We start from the raw sequence: 15,596 nt of genomic DNA on the forward strand, positions 1-15,596 counted from the left end.
ATTTTTGCAAAAGTTTCATGGCCCCCAGAATATTTAGTTTTATGAATATATAATCATGCAATAGAGAGACTCTGCTTAAAAAAAAAAAAAAAAAAAAACCTTTTTATCCAAGCTTCATGCATTCTTTTTTCTTTTTTTTTCTTCTTTTTTTTCCAACACTTGAATGTGACAAAAGCAACATTTTGATCAAAAAGCGGAGAAAATTGAGTTTTTGTCAAAGACCATCCAGATCGGATTCAGAACGATGATCAAAACACAGATGGAGTAGATCGAGTCCATCAACACCCCCAAAGCTTCACAGTCCTACAGCTCGTCCTGGGTTGATAATTCATGAGGCAGTTTTGATTTACATGCTGTTTAATGTTGATGATCTTGTTATTTTACATATGCATCTGCTAACATATGATATCGCTACTGATATCTATAGTTTCAGCCGGTACTCGCAGATTCAGTACTCTTTAAGAAGATGTCATAGCGCCCCCAATTGTATAACGGTGAAAACACGGAAAGCCGGAAATTTCTTTCAGTGGCGGGGAAAGAGTTAAACTCATTGCTGCTTTTCCTAGCAGAAACAACTGAGATTTCAGAGATGGCATTTGTGATTTTTCTTATTGTTGCTTCATAGCAAGCGATGGAGGACCTTCTTGAGGATGTGGATGAAGAATATGACAAAGACGACAAGGTAACCATACATTTCATTATTTCCTGATTGACTCATTAAGACTCTTCTTCCCCCTTGGTGACGCGCAGTATGAGAGGATCTCTCTTGGCCGAAGGAAATCTAGCCTTGTTTCTCTAGAATAGCACAATCGTTCGTGGTCTTGTGCGTTGAGCTGAAGCTCTATGGGACAGCTAAAGGTTGGTGCACGGACACTCAGTTTAATATATGTGTCAGTGCTTTATTTTAATTGCACCTGAGGCTTGCGTTGCCAAATATACTCAACATATCCCAGATGTTTAAGTCCAGCCATTCTTCGCGTTCCCATAACCCTTTGTGCGCCACAAGGCAGCCATTAGCGGCCTGACCTTTGACCCTGGGAGCTAACTTGGGTATTTTGGCACAAATGACCTAGACACCTGTTTTCCATTCATAAGGACCCCTCATAGGCCCGGACTAAGCCTGGACATATGTTTGCACTTAGCTCACCGCCGGCTGGTCATGAAAATACGCCGAGGGTTGGTATCGCTCTCCAAGCTTTCAGAAATTGTTCCTGTTAATTTATGGGGACAATTGATTTGTTGAACTCCGACTCTGTAAGTTGTCGGAGAAAGAATAACACATCTTGCAGCCCGTCCCACTGATTTTCCATCCGACCCGTCGCAGGTGAGGCCTGGGGTTCAGAATAAATGCTGTCATTATTGCGTATGCGCTTGTGTACAAGGGCAACATGATGGAAAAACACAAGCTAGCATGGTTTAAAGCGATAATATTTTATTGTAACATTAGATCAAACCCCATAAAATTGTGTACTTAAAAATCACGTGTTGACGTATTTCCTGTTGGCACAGGAAGTTGGGGCGGGAGATATTGAAGGGCTCAATATCTTTAGTTTAAAAACGTTCGGGGTTGGTAAGGTTTTTTCATGTTGTTGAATGAAGTCTGGCTGCATTTATGCGATCAAAATACAGTAATATTGTGAAAATATTATTATTCAGTGTCACATGATCCTTCAGAAATCATTCTAATATGCTGATTTGATGCTCAAGAAACATTTCTGATTATCATCAATGTTGAAAACAGTTGTGCTGCTTAATATTTCTGTGGAAACTGTGACACATTGTAAGGATTCTTTGATAAATAGAAAGTTAAAAAAAACACAGCATTTATTTGAAAATTATATTTTTTTAATGTTATAAATGTCTTTACTGTCAATTTAAAGCTTCCTAATAAAAGTATAAATTTCTTTAAAAAAAACTTTTGAACAATAGTGTAATTATTTATTGATCATTATATAAAATCCCTATACCGAACTGCCTCTCTATTATTGCTTTACTATTAACTGTATTTTTATACATTAACATTAGCAGATATGTTTATTATACAGTAGTAACTTATTTATTGTTATGAAAGGACTGGGAATTTTTATCTTATGGACATTTACTAGAAAATGGAATTGCAGCCTGACTATTTTGCTACTTGCTATTGAAAATATATAATTAATATTATAATATATATAAAATATATATTATTAATATTAATATATATTATATGTTTTTGGTCCATTATCTCAGAAGAAAACTTCAAATTTGAACTCTCAACACTATATAACATACTCAAAAACGCTAAGAACAATTAGAAAAACTAACAACAGGATATGGAATAATCACAATTTGAATTGGATTGGCCAATATTTAAAATGTAACTTAAGATTTCCATTAGAATTTGATTGAGATTAATTTAGATCTAATGTTTAATATGATTCTGTTTGGTTCCAAGGAGTTGTGTGTCGTTCAGAGGCCCTCTTTTCCATACTAATGAAGCTGCGGTTGGGATTGGAGACTCGCTGCTTTTGTGTTTAGCTACACCAACTAACCTTTTAGTCTAAAGAGAAGAGACACCAGCTAGCAAACAAAAGCTTCCCCACCCCCACGTCTTTCATTTCTCATATCAACTAAACTCATATTACCTCACTAGACGATTTCCTACAGACCAAAGCACAACTGTCAAAAAATTTGTAGTAGTACATATGACTCAAAATGAATTCTAACTATCCGGGTGTTGTGCACTCAAACAACAGGACTCGGAAAAAAAGGGCTTCTTGGACAAATTCTACGCGGTTCAAGATGTGATCATAACGGTTCAGAACGCTCTGGATGAAGTGGCCTGCTTTGGGGAACGAGTGAAGAAGTGAGAAGTTTGGATATTATTTCATACCTTTGTAGCTTCCCTATTGTATTGATTTCATGTAATGAATGCATTGTTTTATATTCATTCTCATGCTGTTCCTCTCTTTTTTTTAGCACGTTTAACTGGTCTGTGCCTTTTCTGAGCTGGTTAGCCATAACAGTGCTATGTGCCGTTGCCACGCTAATATACTTCATCCCACTACGGTACATTGTGCTGGTCTGGGGTGAGAAATCCTATTGCTCATGTGTATTAAACACTTTTCCAATGGTTTGCCATTCAAATGATTGCTTAGTCTGTTGAAAAGAATAATTACACAGTACTTTTTATATATAGATGTCCAAAACTACAGGTGTTCGTTTGATCTAGAGCATTTCTCTAAAGTAGGGATGCACAATATATCGGCAACGGCCGATATATGTACATTTTTAATGTTATCGTTATCTGGCCAATAAAAAAAATGTGGCCGATAATATTAAAGCCGATACATAATGGATTATTTCCTTCAGCCGAGACACTTCAGATGCCACTTCAGTTCGCCATGGTGGTTTTGAATTGCTTGAAATATGATTGAAATCGCTTCAAAAAAGGAAAATACAGTTAAGTGCAACATGTGCAGCGCAAGCCTGTCAAATAGGCTACATAACATTAGAATGAGAACATAATTGTGTGCTTGGGACATGGATTTTAATGGTTTATCGGCCAATATATCGTTTATCGGCTTTCAAATGTAAAGAATTATCGGTTATCGGTATAGATTTTACAAATACCGTGTTCTTGGATTCAGGTGATTTACTAGGATATGAACAATATGCATGTCCCACACAGGTATCAATAAATTCACCAAAAAATTGCGGAACCCCTACCACATAGAGAACAACGAGCTGTTGGACTTCCTGTCTAGAGTTCCATCAGACATTCAGATGGTAAGTGATTGATAAGTGACGCATTTTCATTCTTTTGCACATGATTCGTGACTCATTTGTGCAAAATCTCCTCTTCAGGTTCAGTACAAAGAGCTCAAACCGGAGAACACTCAGAGTCCCAGCAGGAAAAGGAGGAACAACCCCAGATAGATACTTTATATTTATATTCAACAGCCTCCAAAGAACTGCTCATGGAAAAATACACTGTGCAAAGACTTTAAAAAGGAGATTGTTTTAAAAAGAAAGAAATATTTATATTGCTTCTTTCATTATCTAAGTAAATTGCACAAATATAATAGCACAAAAATCAACTGTTGTTCATAAAATGTACTTTTAATTATTTATATGCCCATTTTTACTCACAATCAGTGTCTTGAACATTTTTATAAAAAGAGAGCACAGTAAATTACGTGGGGAAAAATGTTGCAAGCCGAATTTGAACTTGCGTAGCCCACGTGAGCACCACAGCTCAAAAAACATGTGCCTACCACTTGGTCATAGCCATTTGCTCCAACAAATTAGTCTTTTTAAATGTTACTTTTTCAATCCGTTGAGTCTATATAATGTGTTTTCGAGTGCAAAAATAACAGCTTGAGAGTGTTTAGCTTTCACAAACTTCTGCACAATTGATTGTAGTGTATGCAGCTGGTTCAACTTCAGCTCTGACCACTGCGGGTTTTCTAGAAAAGAACCATTTGCACCATTGAGGTTGCTGTTCATATCATAATTATTTTATCCACAAGCACATATTTTATGGAGAAACTGCATGCTGTGCATCTGAATCGAAATAATATATGTGTGCATGGAAAAAATTGACTGTAAATATACAACGTGGAAACATTATTTATGTTGGTCTGGACGTTGACAGATATGCTATATGATAAATGATGAAATTGTGTTTTATTGTAATATTTGTACATTATGTTGCTTGTTAATGAGATGAAATGTTTCTTCATGGTATATGAGCATGTGTAATTCTTAACCAGATGTACTCGAGGAGAATAATAATTATTAGTTGGAAAACTTTATACAATTTCCAACTGAGAACATTTGTGCTTATTCAAAGAAAAAAAAGGAGTAGCTTTGACTTTGCATGTTCATACAGGGCTGGAACCAACCAATGAAAACCTCTCTCTGTGAACTTATGGTTATTTATGTTTTTGTATTTATTGCTCTTCTGAAGTCAAAATTGTCATGATGAAACATCTCAACAAGAAATCACATTTGCAACCTATTTTACTTCTGTAAAACTGAAAAACTTGATTTTATCCATCAGGAATTTATTGGATCAACTCTCAATATGACTTGTTTTATTTGCCACAATGTGCACCAATGCCCACCAGTGCACAATAAGACCAGGAATGTGTATTAAAATAGTAAATAGGGACCATTTTGATTTCATGTTGACTTTTAAGTAACCACACCCCACAGAAGAAAATAAATTCATTAATTAAAAACAAATTAATACATGCAATTAAACATGGTGCCAAGGGGTTTACAGTGCATATGGCATTGCATAATCCAGTATTTACTCCCTGTGTAAAATGTAGATTGTTAATCATTTGTCCAAGAGCATCCAATTAACTAATCCAGATTAGAGATACAGTATGTGTGAAGTGATGCATTTTTCAGGGAGGGACAGTAAGAGATAATGAATGAGTCATCAGGTGGAGTTTTGTGACTACATTAACACGTTCATATGGGCAACTGGAGGGTCCATCTCCCAGTTACAAATGAAAGGTTTATAATTAGTTTCTTTAATCTCTGCCTTATTAAATAAATGCTTCTTTGGGAATCAGGACAGACTAATTGAGCTATGAAGGGCATCTTTTTAAAGTAGCAAAAGAGCAGTCTCTCCCATGGCCTGGGCTTTTAAAAGAGATTAATGAGAATTTAAAACGGTCTTGGGTTTCCCTTCTCACTCCACTTCAATAAAGACCAATGCAATTCTCCACAATGTTTCCATTGATGGTTTAAAGATCCAGAAGAACACAGATGGTTGGGTAAACTCAGCTGTACAATCAGTACACTAAACAAAGTAACAAAAATGTCTGTTTTTATCATACTACAGTCAATAATGCAAGTGCCTAACTTTCCTAACATAAGAGAAGTTGCTATTGCACAATTAATGTCAAGTTCAACAACAGATCTATATATATTGTTGTATATTATTATATTAATATATATTATTATATCACGATTAATCAATTTGGCAGCACTAATATACTAATTATATAATATTATATATGTATATATATAATTTAAATTGCAGTAAATAGTTAAGGTCATAATAGCCAGTTTTAGCATTGAGATCAGGCTATGTTTGACTTGTTGACTACTATCCAGTTAACGACCGGATAAAACAACGTTAAGCACAACAAAGGAGAACACATAAACAGCTAACTTGGTTGTTTCAATGATGAAAAGTAAGGATGGCTTACACTGGAAAGATGGGGATTTGCCGTCACGATCAGTAAGAGAAGAGTTAAGCTCGTTTAAGGCTGCATAGCCTAGATGAGCTATCCTGTTGAATAGGCAGGGCAACTATTTAACATAGCATATTCAACATCACATAGTTACAGGCTAACTTTAGCGCGCATGACACAGTAATAACTTAGCACTGAGACCAGGCTATGCTTGAGCAAACAGTTTGTGAATAGGCTACTACAAATGATGGCCGTGAAAGAGATGGTGAATAGCATAGGCTTCTATTAAACAGTGGCGATAACGTTAAGCGCACCAGAATGAAATATAATATTCAGTAGTAAACAGCATAGCTGACTAACAGATTCAGTTAACATCCACAAATGAATAAGCGCGACGATTCAGGGAGCAGGCTACACAGTGAACTGATTTTAACACAGTTTGTGAATGAAAATGATGGCCATGAATAAAATATAATATTCAGAAATAAACAGTGTAGCTGACTTAATGTTTAGCTGAGTGTTTATGTCAGAATGTTTATTTTTAAACCACAACCTTCAAAACATCATCTACAATTTGCAATGTGTGCTTCTTTTACTGAACAAACAATGTCAAACAATGTCAAACTTGGCACAGCACTTACTCTTGCCCGTAGTAAGACACCTGTCAAGTTTGAAATCCATCGGACAAACGGTTCGAGAGATATGCAAATAACAGACAGACAGACAGACAGACAGACACACACACACACACACACACACAGACAGATGTTCCTGTAATTTATCACTGTAAAAAATTTGTAACACTCCCCAAACAAAAAATTCAATTGACCGATAACATCTACATTTTTCAATTGGCCCAAGTGAAAATCTGTACATTTAATTTTAGAATTTACAGAATTTCACTTGGGCCAATTGAAAAATTTAGATGTTATCGGTCAATTGAAATTTTTGATTGGGGAGTGTTACAATTTTTTTACAGTGTATATATATATATATAAAACTAATTTCTTTCTTTTGAATTTGGTTTGAAAAATTATCCAGACATTTTGTGAGATTAACCTGTCTATATTGACCGAATACTGATATTGAATATTGACTGTATTGAAAATATGCATTAATATACAGTTTAAAAACAAGAGAAAAGAAAACCAAAATTCTAGTCAGCACTAGTCATCAATCAAGTTTCATCATATCTTTGCTTGCTATCTGGAAACCCAGTCACGCACAATACTAAAACATAGCTCTGTGCAAGCAAAATATATACTCTTCTCCTGTGCAACTCACCAACAATACTATTGAACTGCAGTTCATTATTCCTCAAGAGCTTGAAGCTCATCCCTACAACTCAAACATAACGCCCAGGGCAGGATTCAACACCCCCTCAGGCTCAGATACCCCACCGGATCATAAAGGGTGGAAAAAGGTGAAAAGTGCAGGATGCAACCTGGAAATCACTGTCAAGATTGTATTTACAGTGATTCAACTCATTGTGTAAAGAGTTGCTTATATGCTGAAAGAAGTAGTGGCAGCACATCTCACGAGGTTTGTTTGCTCCTCTTACACAGTTCCCAGAAAACAAAGTGGTAACACTTTAATCTAACTTATAATGTCACCACTGCACATAAAAATGACATGCTAAACACCAGCACTAACACAATGCATGATGCTGAAACGAGTAAAGCAACAAATTACAGAGTAAAACACGCCTATATAATGAACCATGCCTTGTTCATCTCCATACCTCATCCCTACTGATCAGAAATACCAAAGACTGTGGCATGGATACAACACATTTAAAATTAATAATGGTCCGATCTGTATGTGGAACACGTACTGTAGCAGCGGTTGGAAAGCAATGCATGAAAGCTGCCCCCAGGTGCTGAGCAGAATATGAGCACTGGCACCTCTGCGGGTTCACACAAAGTGCTATGCATCTAATTGCTGGAGTGTCCACTCACAGTCACCGTGTTTCTCCTCGGCATACTAATGTACTCGCGGCTCCGCATGCGATGAGTGCCAGTCTGGCCTTGCATACTCCTGGTGTCTGTAGAGCTGATTAGGGGGGATTTTAGCCATAGCTGGAGAGCTGTGCAAACAGAAGAAACAGACTGCTGAGTGTTTGCAGATTAGGTTATTGTTTAGATCTGCTGGCAATGCTCACAATGTTACCGTTTCAATCGTAGATAGTAGATCTGACGTACTGGATCAAGTAGGATTAGAAGGTTAAGAAAGGATTACTATTGACTTTGAGTTGAGTGTTTACATTCTTTAGGTTTCAGGTATTTTGGTTTGGTCAGTCTCACAATACGCCTGTCTATGTTGGCAGTAATTTTCTGCAAACTGTTGTAAAATATAATATTGTTGAAGGATAATAAACAAGTTTGTCCCAATTAAATTTATTTTACTAGGAATTGAGATAAAACATGAGAAAAACCCATAATTTCCATCCAAACTCAACCAAGCCCAAGGTTTGGTTAGGGTCCAGGAACTACACATGACAGCAAACTATCTATCTTAATTGACAGTCATTCAAAAATAGCTGTGTATATACTAAATAGGGAATTCTGAATCATTTGCTCACCCTCATGTTGTTCCAAATCTATGATTTGTTCTTCTATGGAACACAAAAGAATATATTTTGAAAAATGCCTAATTGTTTTTGTCTACAATGAAAGTCAATAGGGTTCAAAACAATGACAAATGTCTTTTTTAGGTGAACTATCCCTTTAAGGCATACAGATTAAAACTGCATCTATTTTTGTGGTTCAGATAAGAAAGCATTCTGAAACTTGAAAGGGGAAGCTACAGTCAGTTAAAAATGCTGACAGCTTTTTAACCATGCCTTTCCTATACGGACTGCTCTGGTAAGCACGCTTTCTGATCTGTTATACAACTACGCAACCGATCGAAATTTGGGGATTTTTTGTTGTTGAAAAGTGCTCTAAATTGATTTTTTTTTAAAGGAAACATTGATAATGATAATAAATGTTTTTTAGCACCAAACCAGCATATTAGAATGATTTCTGAGGGATAGTGTGACACTGTAATGGCTGCTAAAAATTCCGCTTTTCCATCACAGAAATAAATTTAAATTTTAAATATATCAAAATAGAAAACAGTTATTTTAAATTGTAATAGTATTTCAAAATATTTCTGTTTCACTGGTTTCTATTCATCAAATAAATGCAGCGTTGTGAGAATAAGACACCTTTTTCAAAACCATAAACAAATCTTACAGAGCCAAAACTTTTAAAGTGTAGTGTAAATATAAAAGAACATCAGTTCTATAATATTTTGGTTCTATAATAAGTAAACACTTTCACCACATTTTATTTTCATTCCATAACCTATCTATACTCCAAAAACATATCAGTATTTTTCTTGTTTTCCAGATAAAACTTGAGACGTTGAGGATGAGAGCATGCCATGAAACCTGTCCAGGTTGGCATATACCCAATTTGACTAGCTTTTTTTTTTAACCAAATGACAGAAGAATTTGCACTAAAATGCTATAGAGTTTGATTGGATGCAAAGCCTTTGACACCAACAACAAAATATGTGTTTCTCCTCCAATTTTAGTTGATATGGGTTTTTTCCCCCACTATGGTTAGTTTGCATTTAACAATGTAATTCCCTGCTCTTTATGACTGTGCTTCAGAAAGTAACTATGAATAATGGATTCTCTCAATCAATACGTCCTCTCATTCACAGGAGTCTCTCCACAATCTCAAGAAAATGATATTTGTGTTCATTTTGATATGTATCGCCCACTCGTCTCAAGGCCTCATCTGGGCTTGGAGAAAGCTTCCATGTGATGTGAAGCTTAACAACAGCTCTGTTGTCTTGGACTGTTCAGAAAGATCTTTGAAAAGAATCCCGAAAAACCTGATCTGGAATACAACTGAACTAGACTTTGCGAACAATGAAATACATTACCTCCCAAAGGATGCCTTCTGGAATCTGGCTAACGTTACACAGATAAACCTCAGAAAGAATCAAATTGAAAAATGCCTTGATAAAGACCATGGGATTTTCTCAAGATTGGCTAACCTGGAGACTTTGCTACTCGACAATAATAAGATTTCAGCAATTCCTAGAGACCTCCCTCCTGGACTGCAACGGCTGAGCCTCAATTCGAACCGTATCAAGAAAATTGGACCATCAGACTTTGTAGGAACAAAGAAACTCAAAGTTTTGACATTAAATAAGAACTGCTATCATAATGCAAGTATAGAACTGACAATTCACAATGAAACATTTCAACATTTACAACTAACTGTGCTAGAACTGTCCAGAAATAGAATACAGAAAATACCGTCTGCTTTACCCAGATCCCTCCAAAAACTCTCACTTCTCTTAAATAGGATTGAGCAAGTCCATGCCTCTGACCTAAACAATCTAACAAACCTGACAGTGCTTGATTTATCTGGAAACTGCCCTTTTTGTTTTACCGCTCCTTTCCCATGCACTACCTGTCAGACAAAGAATAACGCTCTACAGATTCATCCGGATGCTTTCAATGAACTATCCCAACTGCAAGACCTCCGACTGTCTGGAAATTCTTTACAAACAATCAACTCGTCATGGTTCCGGAATCTTACTATGTTAAAGTACTTGTATCTTTCCTTCAACTCATTGATTTGTGAATTTGAAAGTGGACAATTCTTCAGTGTCCTCCCACAAGTGGAAGTTGTAGATTTCTCATACAACAATCCGTCTCAAACATTTTACCCAAGAATTAAACTCTCAGAAGGTTTTGCTAGTTTGAAATCACTGCAAGCACTTCACATGGAAGGCTACGTTTTCCACAATCTTTGTGAGGAAGATCTCCGACCTCTCTTCGGTTTGAGAAACCTATCCGTTCTAAACTTGGGAGTCAACTTTCTCCAACATGTCAATCTATCAGTGTTCAGGAACTTTCACAACCTGTCTTTGATTTCGTTGATTGACAACAGGCTAACATTTACAAGTCCTATTCGCAGACAAGAGTGTAGAAGTGGCGTTCTTTCTGATGACGATGATGGAAACCGCCGCGAAGGCCCCTACATTCACACAAATGAACAGTTCCGCAATTACCCACCGTTTACCAAACCTGAGTGTCTGGCAACAGGACCAGTTTTGGACCTCAGTAGGAACACCATTTACCACATCAATCCGATTTTATTCACAGGAGCAGAGAATATCACTTGCCTCAATCTTTCCTCCAACTTCATTGCGTCATATTTCAATGGTACAGAGTTTTCTCACTTTCCCAAGCTGAAGTACCTTGACTTGTCTCACAACAGAGTCTACATGCGTTCAGATTCAGCACTGAATGAACTGAAAGAATTAGAAGTTTTGGATTTGAGTCACAACAAACATTACTTTGAGGTGGCGGGTGTCAGGAGCACTCTGACATTCCTGGAAAACCTTCAGTTCCTCAAAGTGCTGAATCTCAGTTGGAATGAGATAAATACGCTGACCAATAAGACTCTGCGGAGCGACTCGCTGAAGGAGCTACAGTTTCAAGCCAATCGACTAGATATAATGTGGAAGAAGGACCGTGGATTCAAAGGTCTTTTTGAGTCTCTTTTAAACCTTACACACCTCGATATATCATTGAACAAGCTTTCCGAAATACCGGATGATATTTTCAGCTATTTTCCACGTTCGCTTAAATATCTTGGCATGAGCAGGAACACACTCACTGATTTTGAGTGGGAACAGCTCAAATATTTACCCCAGTTGGAGACTCTGGATCTAAGCAAGAACAAATTGAGTAAAGTCACTAGAAAACTATCAAAACATACAAAATCACTGAGGGTCTTAGACTTGAGTCATAATCTGATCGTCACATTGAATCAGAGCTTTCTCAAAAATGTCAAAAGCTTGATGATCCTTAATCTTGCTTTCAACCACTTAAAATATATCAGTGACACATCCTTCCAGACAGGTAACGATCACTACCTACGCACACTGAACCTGCAGAGAAACCCTATCCACTGCACCTGTGACCTTCTGGACTTCATTCTCTGGTTAGAGAAAAGTGACACAGTCCTTCCTCGTCTAGCAACGGACATCTTGTGCGACCTTCCGGAATCCAAAAGGGGACATCCAATGGTCAATATGGACTTTAAAAATGCCTGCATCAACAATAGTATCGATCAAATCCTATATCTACTCACCTCATCTATCATCATTGCCATGATGTCTACAACTATCGCAATACATGTGTTCTACTGGGACATATCCTACATTTATAATTTCTGGAGAGCCAAAATTAAAAGTTATTACTTGAAGATGACTGACTGCACCTATGATGCCTTTGTTATGTATGACACCAAGGATCCAATGGTGGCAGATTGGGTACTGAACCACTTGCGTTTTGAGTTGGAAGATAAAGGAAGAGGAGTTCGCCAACTCTGTCTGGCAGAAAGAGATTGGACTCCTGGTACACCCATCATGGATAACCTGAACCAGAGCGTACACCGGAGTCGGAAGACGATATTTGTGTTGACAGAGGGATTTGTTCACAGTGGGATTTTTAAGATAGCGGCTTTCCTGGCGCAGCAAAAGCTTCTGGAAGAGGGTGTGGACGTGATGGTGTTGGTATTGTTGGAACCGGTTCTTCGGCAGTCAAGAATCTTAAACTTGCGGCGCTGCCTGTGTGGACATAGTGTGCTGGAGTGGCCCAGAAACCCAGCGGCGGAAGGCTGGTTCTGGCAGAGCCTGAGAAACGCAGTTAGGTTTGAGAGTCAAGGTGTACAAAGCAAAATGTTTAAAAATTACTTCAGCGGACGATGAACTGGTAAAAAAAAAATAGACCTTTCTGTTTAAATACTTTTATCATTTTGCCATTTGTGATTAACATTAGCTTTGGGGAAGTTTTAACATTTATTTGTATTTGTAAATGTATTGTTTAAAATTGGTATATTTATAAGTAAAGTGTTACCCATTATAAAATTTAAAGGAAAGTTATGTTTTGAGTTACTTTTGTGTTATTTTTTCCCCACCATCAGCTACCTGAAACTCTCTCTTCTCCAGAGCAAAAATGGGTTGAAAGAAAACTTTTCTTCCATTAGTATGAGAGACACTCCCTAGAACCACATTTCCATTATGCTTTTACTACAACAACCATCTTAATATATATCCCTATTTTTCTGTATTGAAAAAATTCAAAAAAAAATTCAGAAAATAAATTAAGCAAATAAAATCAACTAATTAAATAAATAGAAAGGTAATGCACATTGCATATTTGGAAAAAGTAACACTGATGTTATGGTGCAAATTGATCAAGTAATGTTTTGCTTTACTAATGACTAAATAATCTGATAAAGGTAACAAGTAACACATTACTCATTACCAAGTTCTTATCTAATAAAACTAATGTGCCATGAGATTTTCGCCATTCTGTTTCAAGAAGACCTTCCCCACCAATGCAGTCACTTCCCTCTTAAACTAATTTTAGCCATTCTGTTTCAAGAAGACCTTCCCCACCAATGCAGTCACTTCCCTCTTAAACTAATTTTAACAACTTCTCATTAGTCTCAGTTATGGTGCAATCAGAGTCACATTTGTACAGGAAATACTGTGATGTCCTTTATCACTCTAGAGAACGATACAGCGTGGTGACAGATTTTTATCAGTGCCTTTTGTGGACTCACATAGTTACGATACACAAACACACAGATACTCCAGCTCTCTACGTCCTTCCCTTTTTCATCTTTTATTCATCATGAAACCAGTGATGAAAAATTCATGACTCCAGGCAATGAAATGAATGCAAAATGAAAACTGTGGGTGTATAAAAAAAGGGTGAGAGAAATAATGTCTCTATCTAGGGTGACGCTGACACAAGGTGCGGATCACAGCGAGGGCAGCGGGTTCTGGAGAACAACTCTACTGCTAACTCTCTCTATGGTAATAAAGTAGATAAACTTCTGATGGACCAGTTTCATTTCCAGCATTACGAGAAGCTAGGCTACAACACTGCGTGCTTGCTGAACAATATTGGACAGTATGATGAGCTTAACTGACCAAAAATCACACATCTACTTGGGGGGGATCCATGAGAAAGAAAGCAAAAACTTAGGCCCTAAAGTACATCATATGGAATACTTTCATGAATAAATGAAGTAAACTTAAAGTCCTTTAATCCTACTGCAAAATAAAAAAATAATCAATGGTAAAAGCAAGGGAAAATAGTGTAGTTCCATTTAAGACCACAGAAACCGTATATCTAAGAGCTGACAAAGACCCATATGGTTATAGCCAGAGCCATAATCACATTTGAATAAACCACATTCAATTCGTACATTAAAATATTCATTTCATGTAGGACAGGTCTATCTAAAAAAATCTAGACACATTGAAATTATAAATAAAAATGGTTATGTTTGGAATAGCTTATTACCATAATAATTTTGTTTGCTAGTATGAAATATGTAAAACAAAAAAAACAATATATACTAATGTTTAAAACACAGGCCTTATTATTGTATAAGGCATAGGCCTACTGTTAATTCACATTAAAAAAATGTAAAAAACGAAACAGTATGAAGTGTAACTGCACAGTAACCAGTACTAGCATTCCATTGAACACAACCTTTGATTGTTGCCTATAGTGCTTACCTCAGATGTTTACACAAAGTTTGCAACAAGAACATAGGATGATGTAGGACAGATCCGTTCTGCACATGACATGTAGCCTTTAGAGTGGTTGGTCTTCTTCAGTGATGTGATGCAGGTAAGTGTACCTCCCTTGCATTTGGGTTGTTTCAAAGAGCGTAAACACAGTTTTGGTTTGGACAAGCCTGGGTAGTAGGCTACTCCATTGCCTAAACCTAAAAATTAAGCGTCCAGTTTTGCAAATACCTCAGAATTTGATATGCTGCCTGCACGCTCATTTAGCCTACAGTAAACTCCCGCCAATTTAAAAAAAAAAAAGCCGCGTGGGCGAAACTGACAGCAGCGTTGTCGAAAATGAAAAAAATGAAAATGTCATTTTGTTTTTAGTGGACGACCGCGGCTATCATCGTTTTGATTTTAATGATAAATATGAAGCAGCCAATGTCAAACTGGTAATAGATACATTTCTCTCAACAAACTTTTCTCGCCCATCTTTCACAGGCTAAACAACCACGTACGTAAATACGTCACACGATTACATCACTTTTTTACACTAGTAAGATAGTAAGATCTTTTGAAATCTTAAGATAACTTTTTATTTCAGCCATAAAATAACTTATAGAGTATTTGCAAATTGCAACTAAAGTAGGCCTATAGTAAAGTAAAGTATTATTTTAGCTTGTTTCCGACACGGAATATAACAATTTAAAAGATAATTGCGACTTTTTATCTCACACTTCTGACTTTTTTTACTCACAATTATGAGGAAAAAAAATTTGTTAGGAAAAAAGT

The 15,596-nt window shown here is 36.6% G+C and overlaps 2 protein-coding genes across 3 annotated transcripts in view; both read left to right on the forward strand.

The window, feature by feature from the left end:
- mctp1b (multiple C2 domains, transmembrane 1b) overlaps nt 1-5,274 on the forward strand; it is a 34,741-nt gene extending 29,467 nt beyond the window's left edge. The window contains exons 16-20 of the mRNA XM_084400787.1: nt 626-682; nt 2,739-2,848; nt 2,962-3,071; nt 3,674-3,771; nt 3,850-5,274. Coding sequence (XP_084256913.1) covers nt 626-682; nt 2,739-2,848; nt 2,962-3,071; nt 3,674-3,771; nt 3,850-3,921 — 447 coding nt within the window. The 3' untranslated portion in view covers nt 3,922-5,274. The remainder of the gene's footprint in view (nt 1-625; nt 683-2,738; nt 2,849-2,961; nt 3,072-3,673; nt 3,772-3,849) is intronic.
- Nucleotides 5,275-8,921: 3,647 nt separating this feature from the next.
- tlr8b (toll-like receptor 8b) lies at nt 8,922-13,253 on the forward strand. Of its 2 annotated transcripts, XM_084399675.1 has the most exons (3): nt 8,922-9,061; nt 9,590-9,638; nt 9,909-13,253. In XM_084399675.1, exons 2-3 carry the CDS (start codon nt 9,624-9,626, stop codon nt 12,978-12,980), a joined length of 3,087 nt encoding a protein of 1,028 aa, XP_084255801.1. In that variant the 5' UTR covers nt 8,922-9,061; nt 9,590-9,623; the 3' UTR covers nt 12,981-13,253. The 2 variants fall into 2 exon arrangements, with proteins under 2 accessions (XP_084255801.1, XP_084255802.1); XM_084399676.1 differs by lacking the exon at nt 9,590-9,638 and having other exon boundaries at nt 8,961-9,061.
- The last annotated feature ends 2,343 nt before the right edge of the window (nt 13,254-15,596 follow it).

Source organism: Rutilus rutilus (assembly GCF_951802725.1).
Source record: "Rutilus rutilus genome assembly, chromosome: 25".
In the NCBI taxonomy this organism is placed as follows: domain Eukaryota; kingdom Metazoa; phylum Chordata; class Actinopteri; order Cypriniformes; family Leuciscidae; genus Rutilus; species Rutilus rutilus.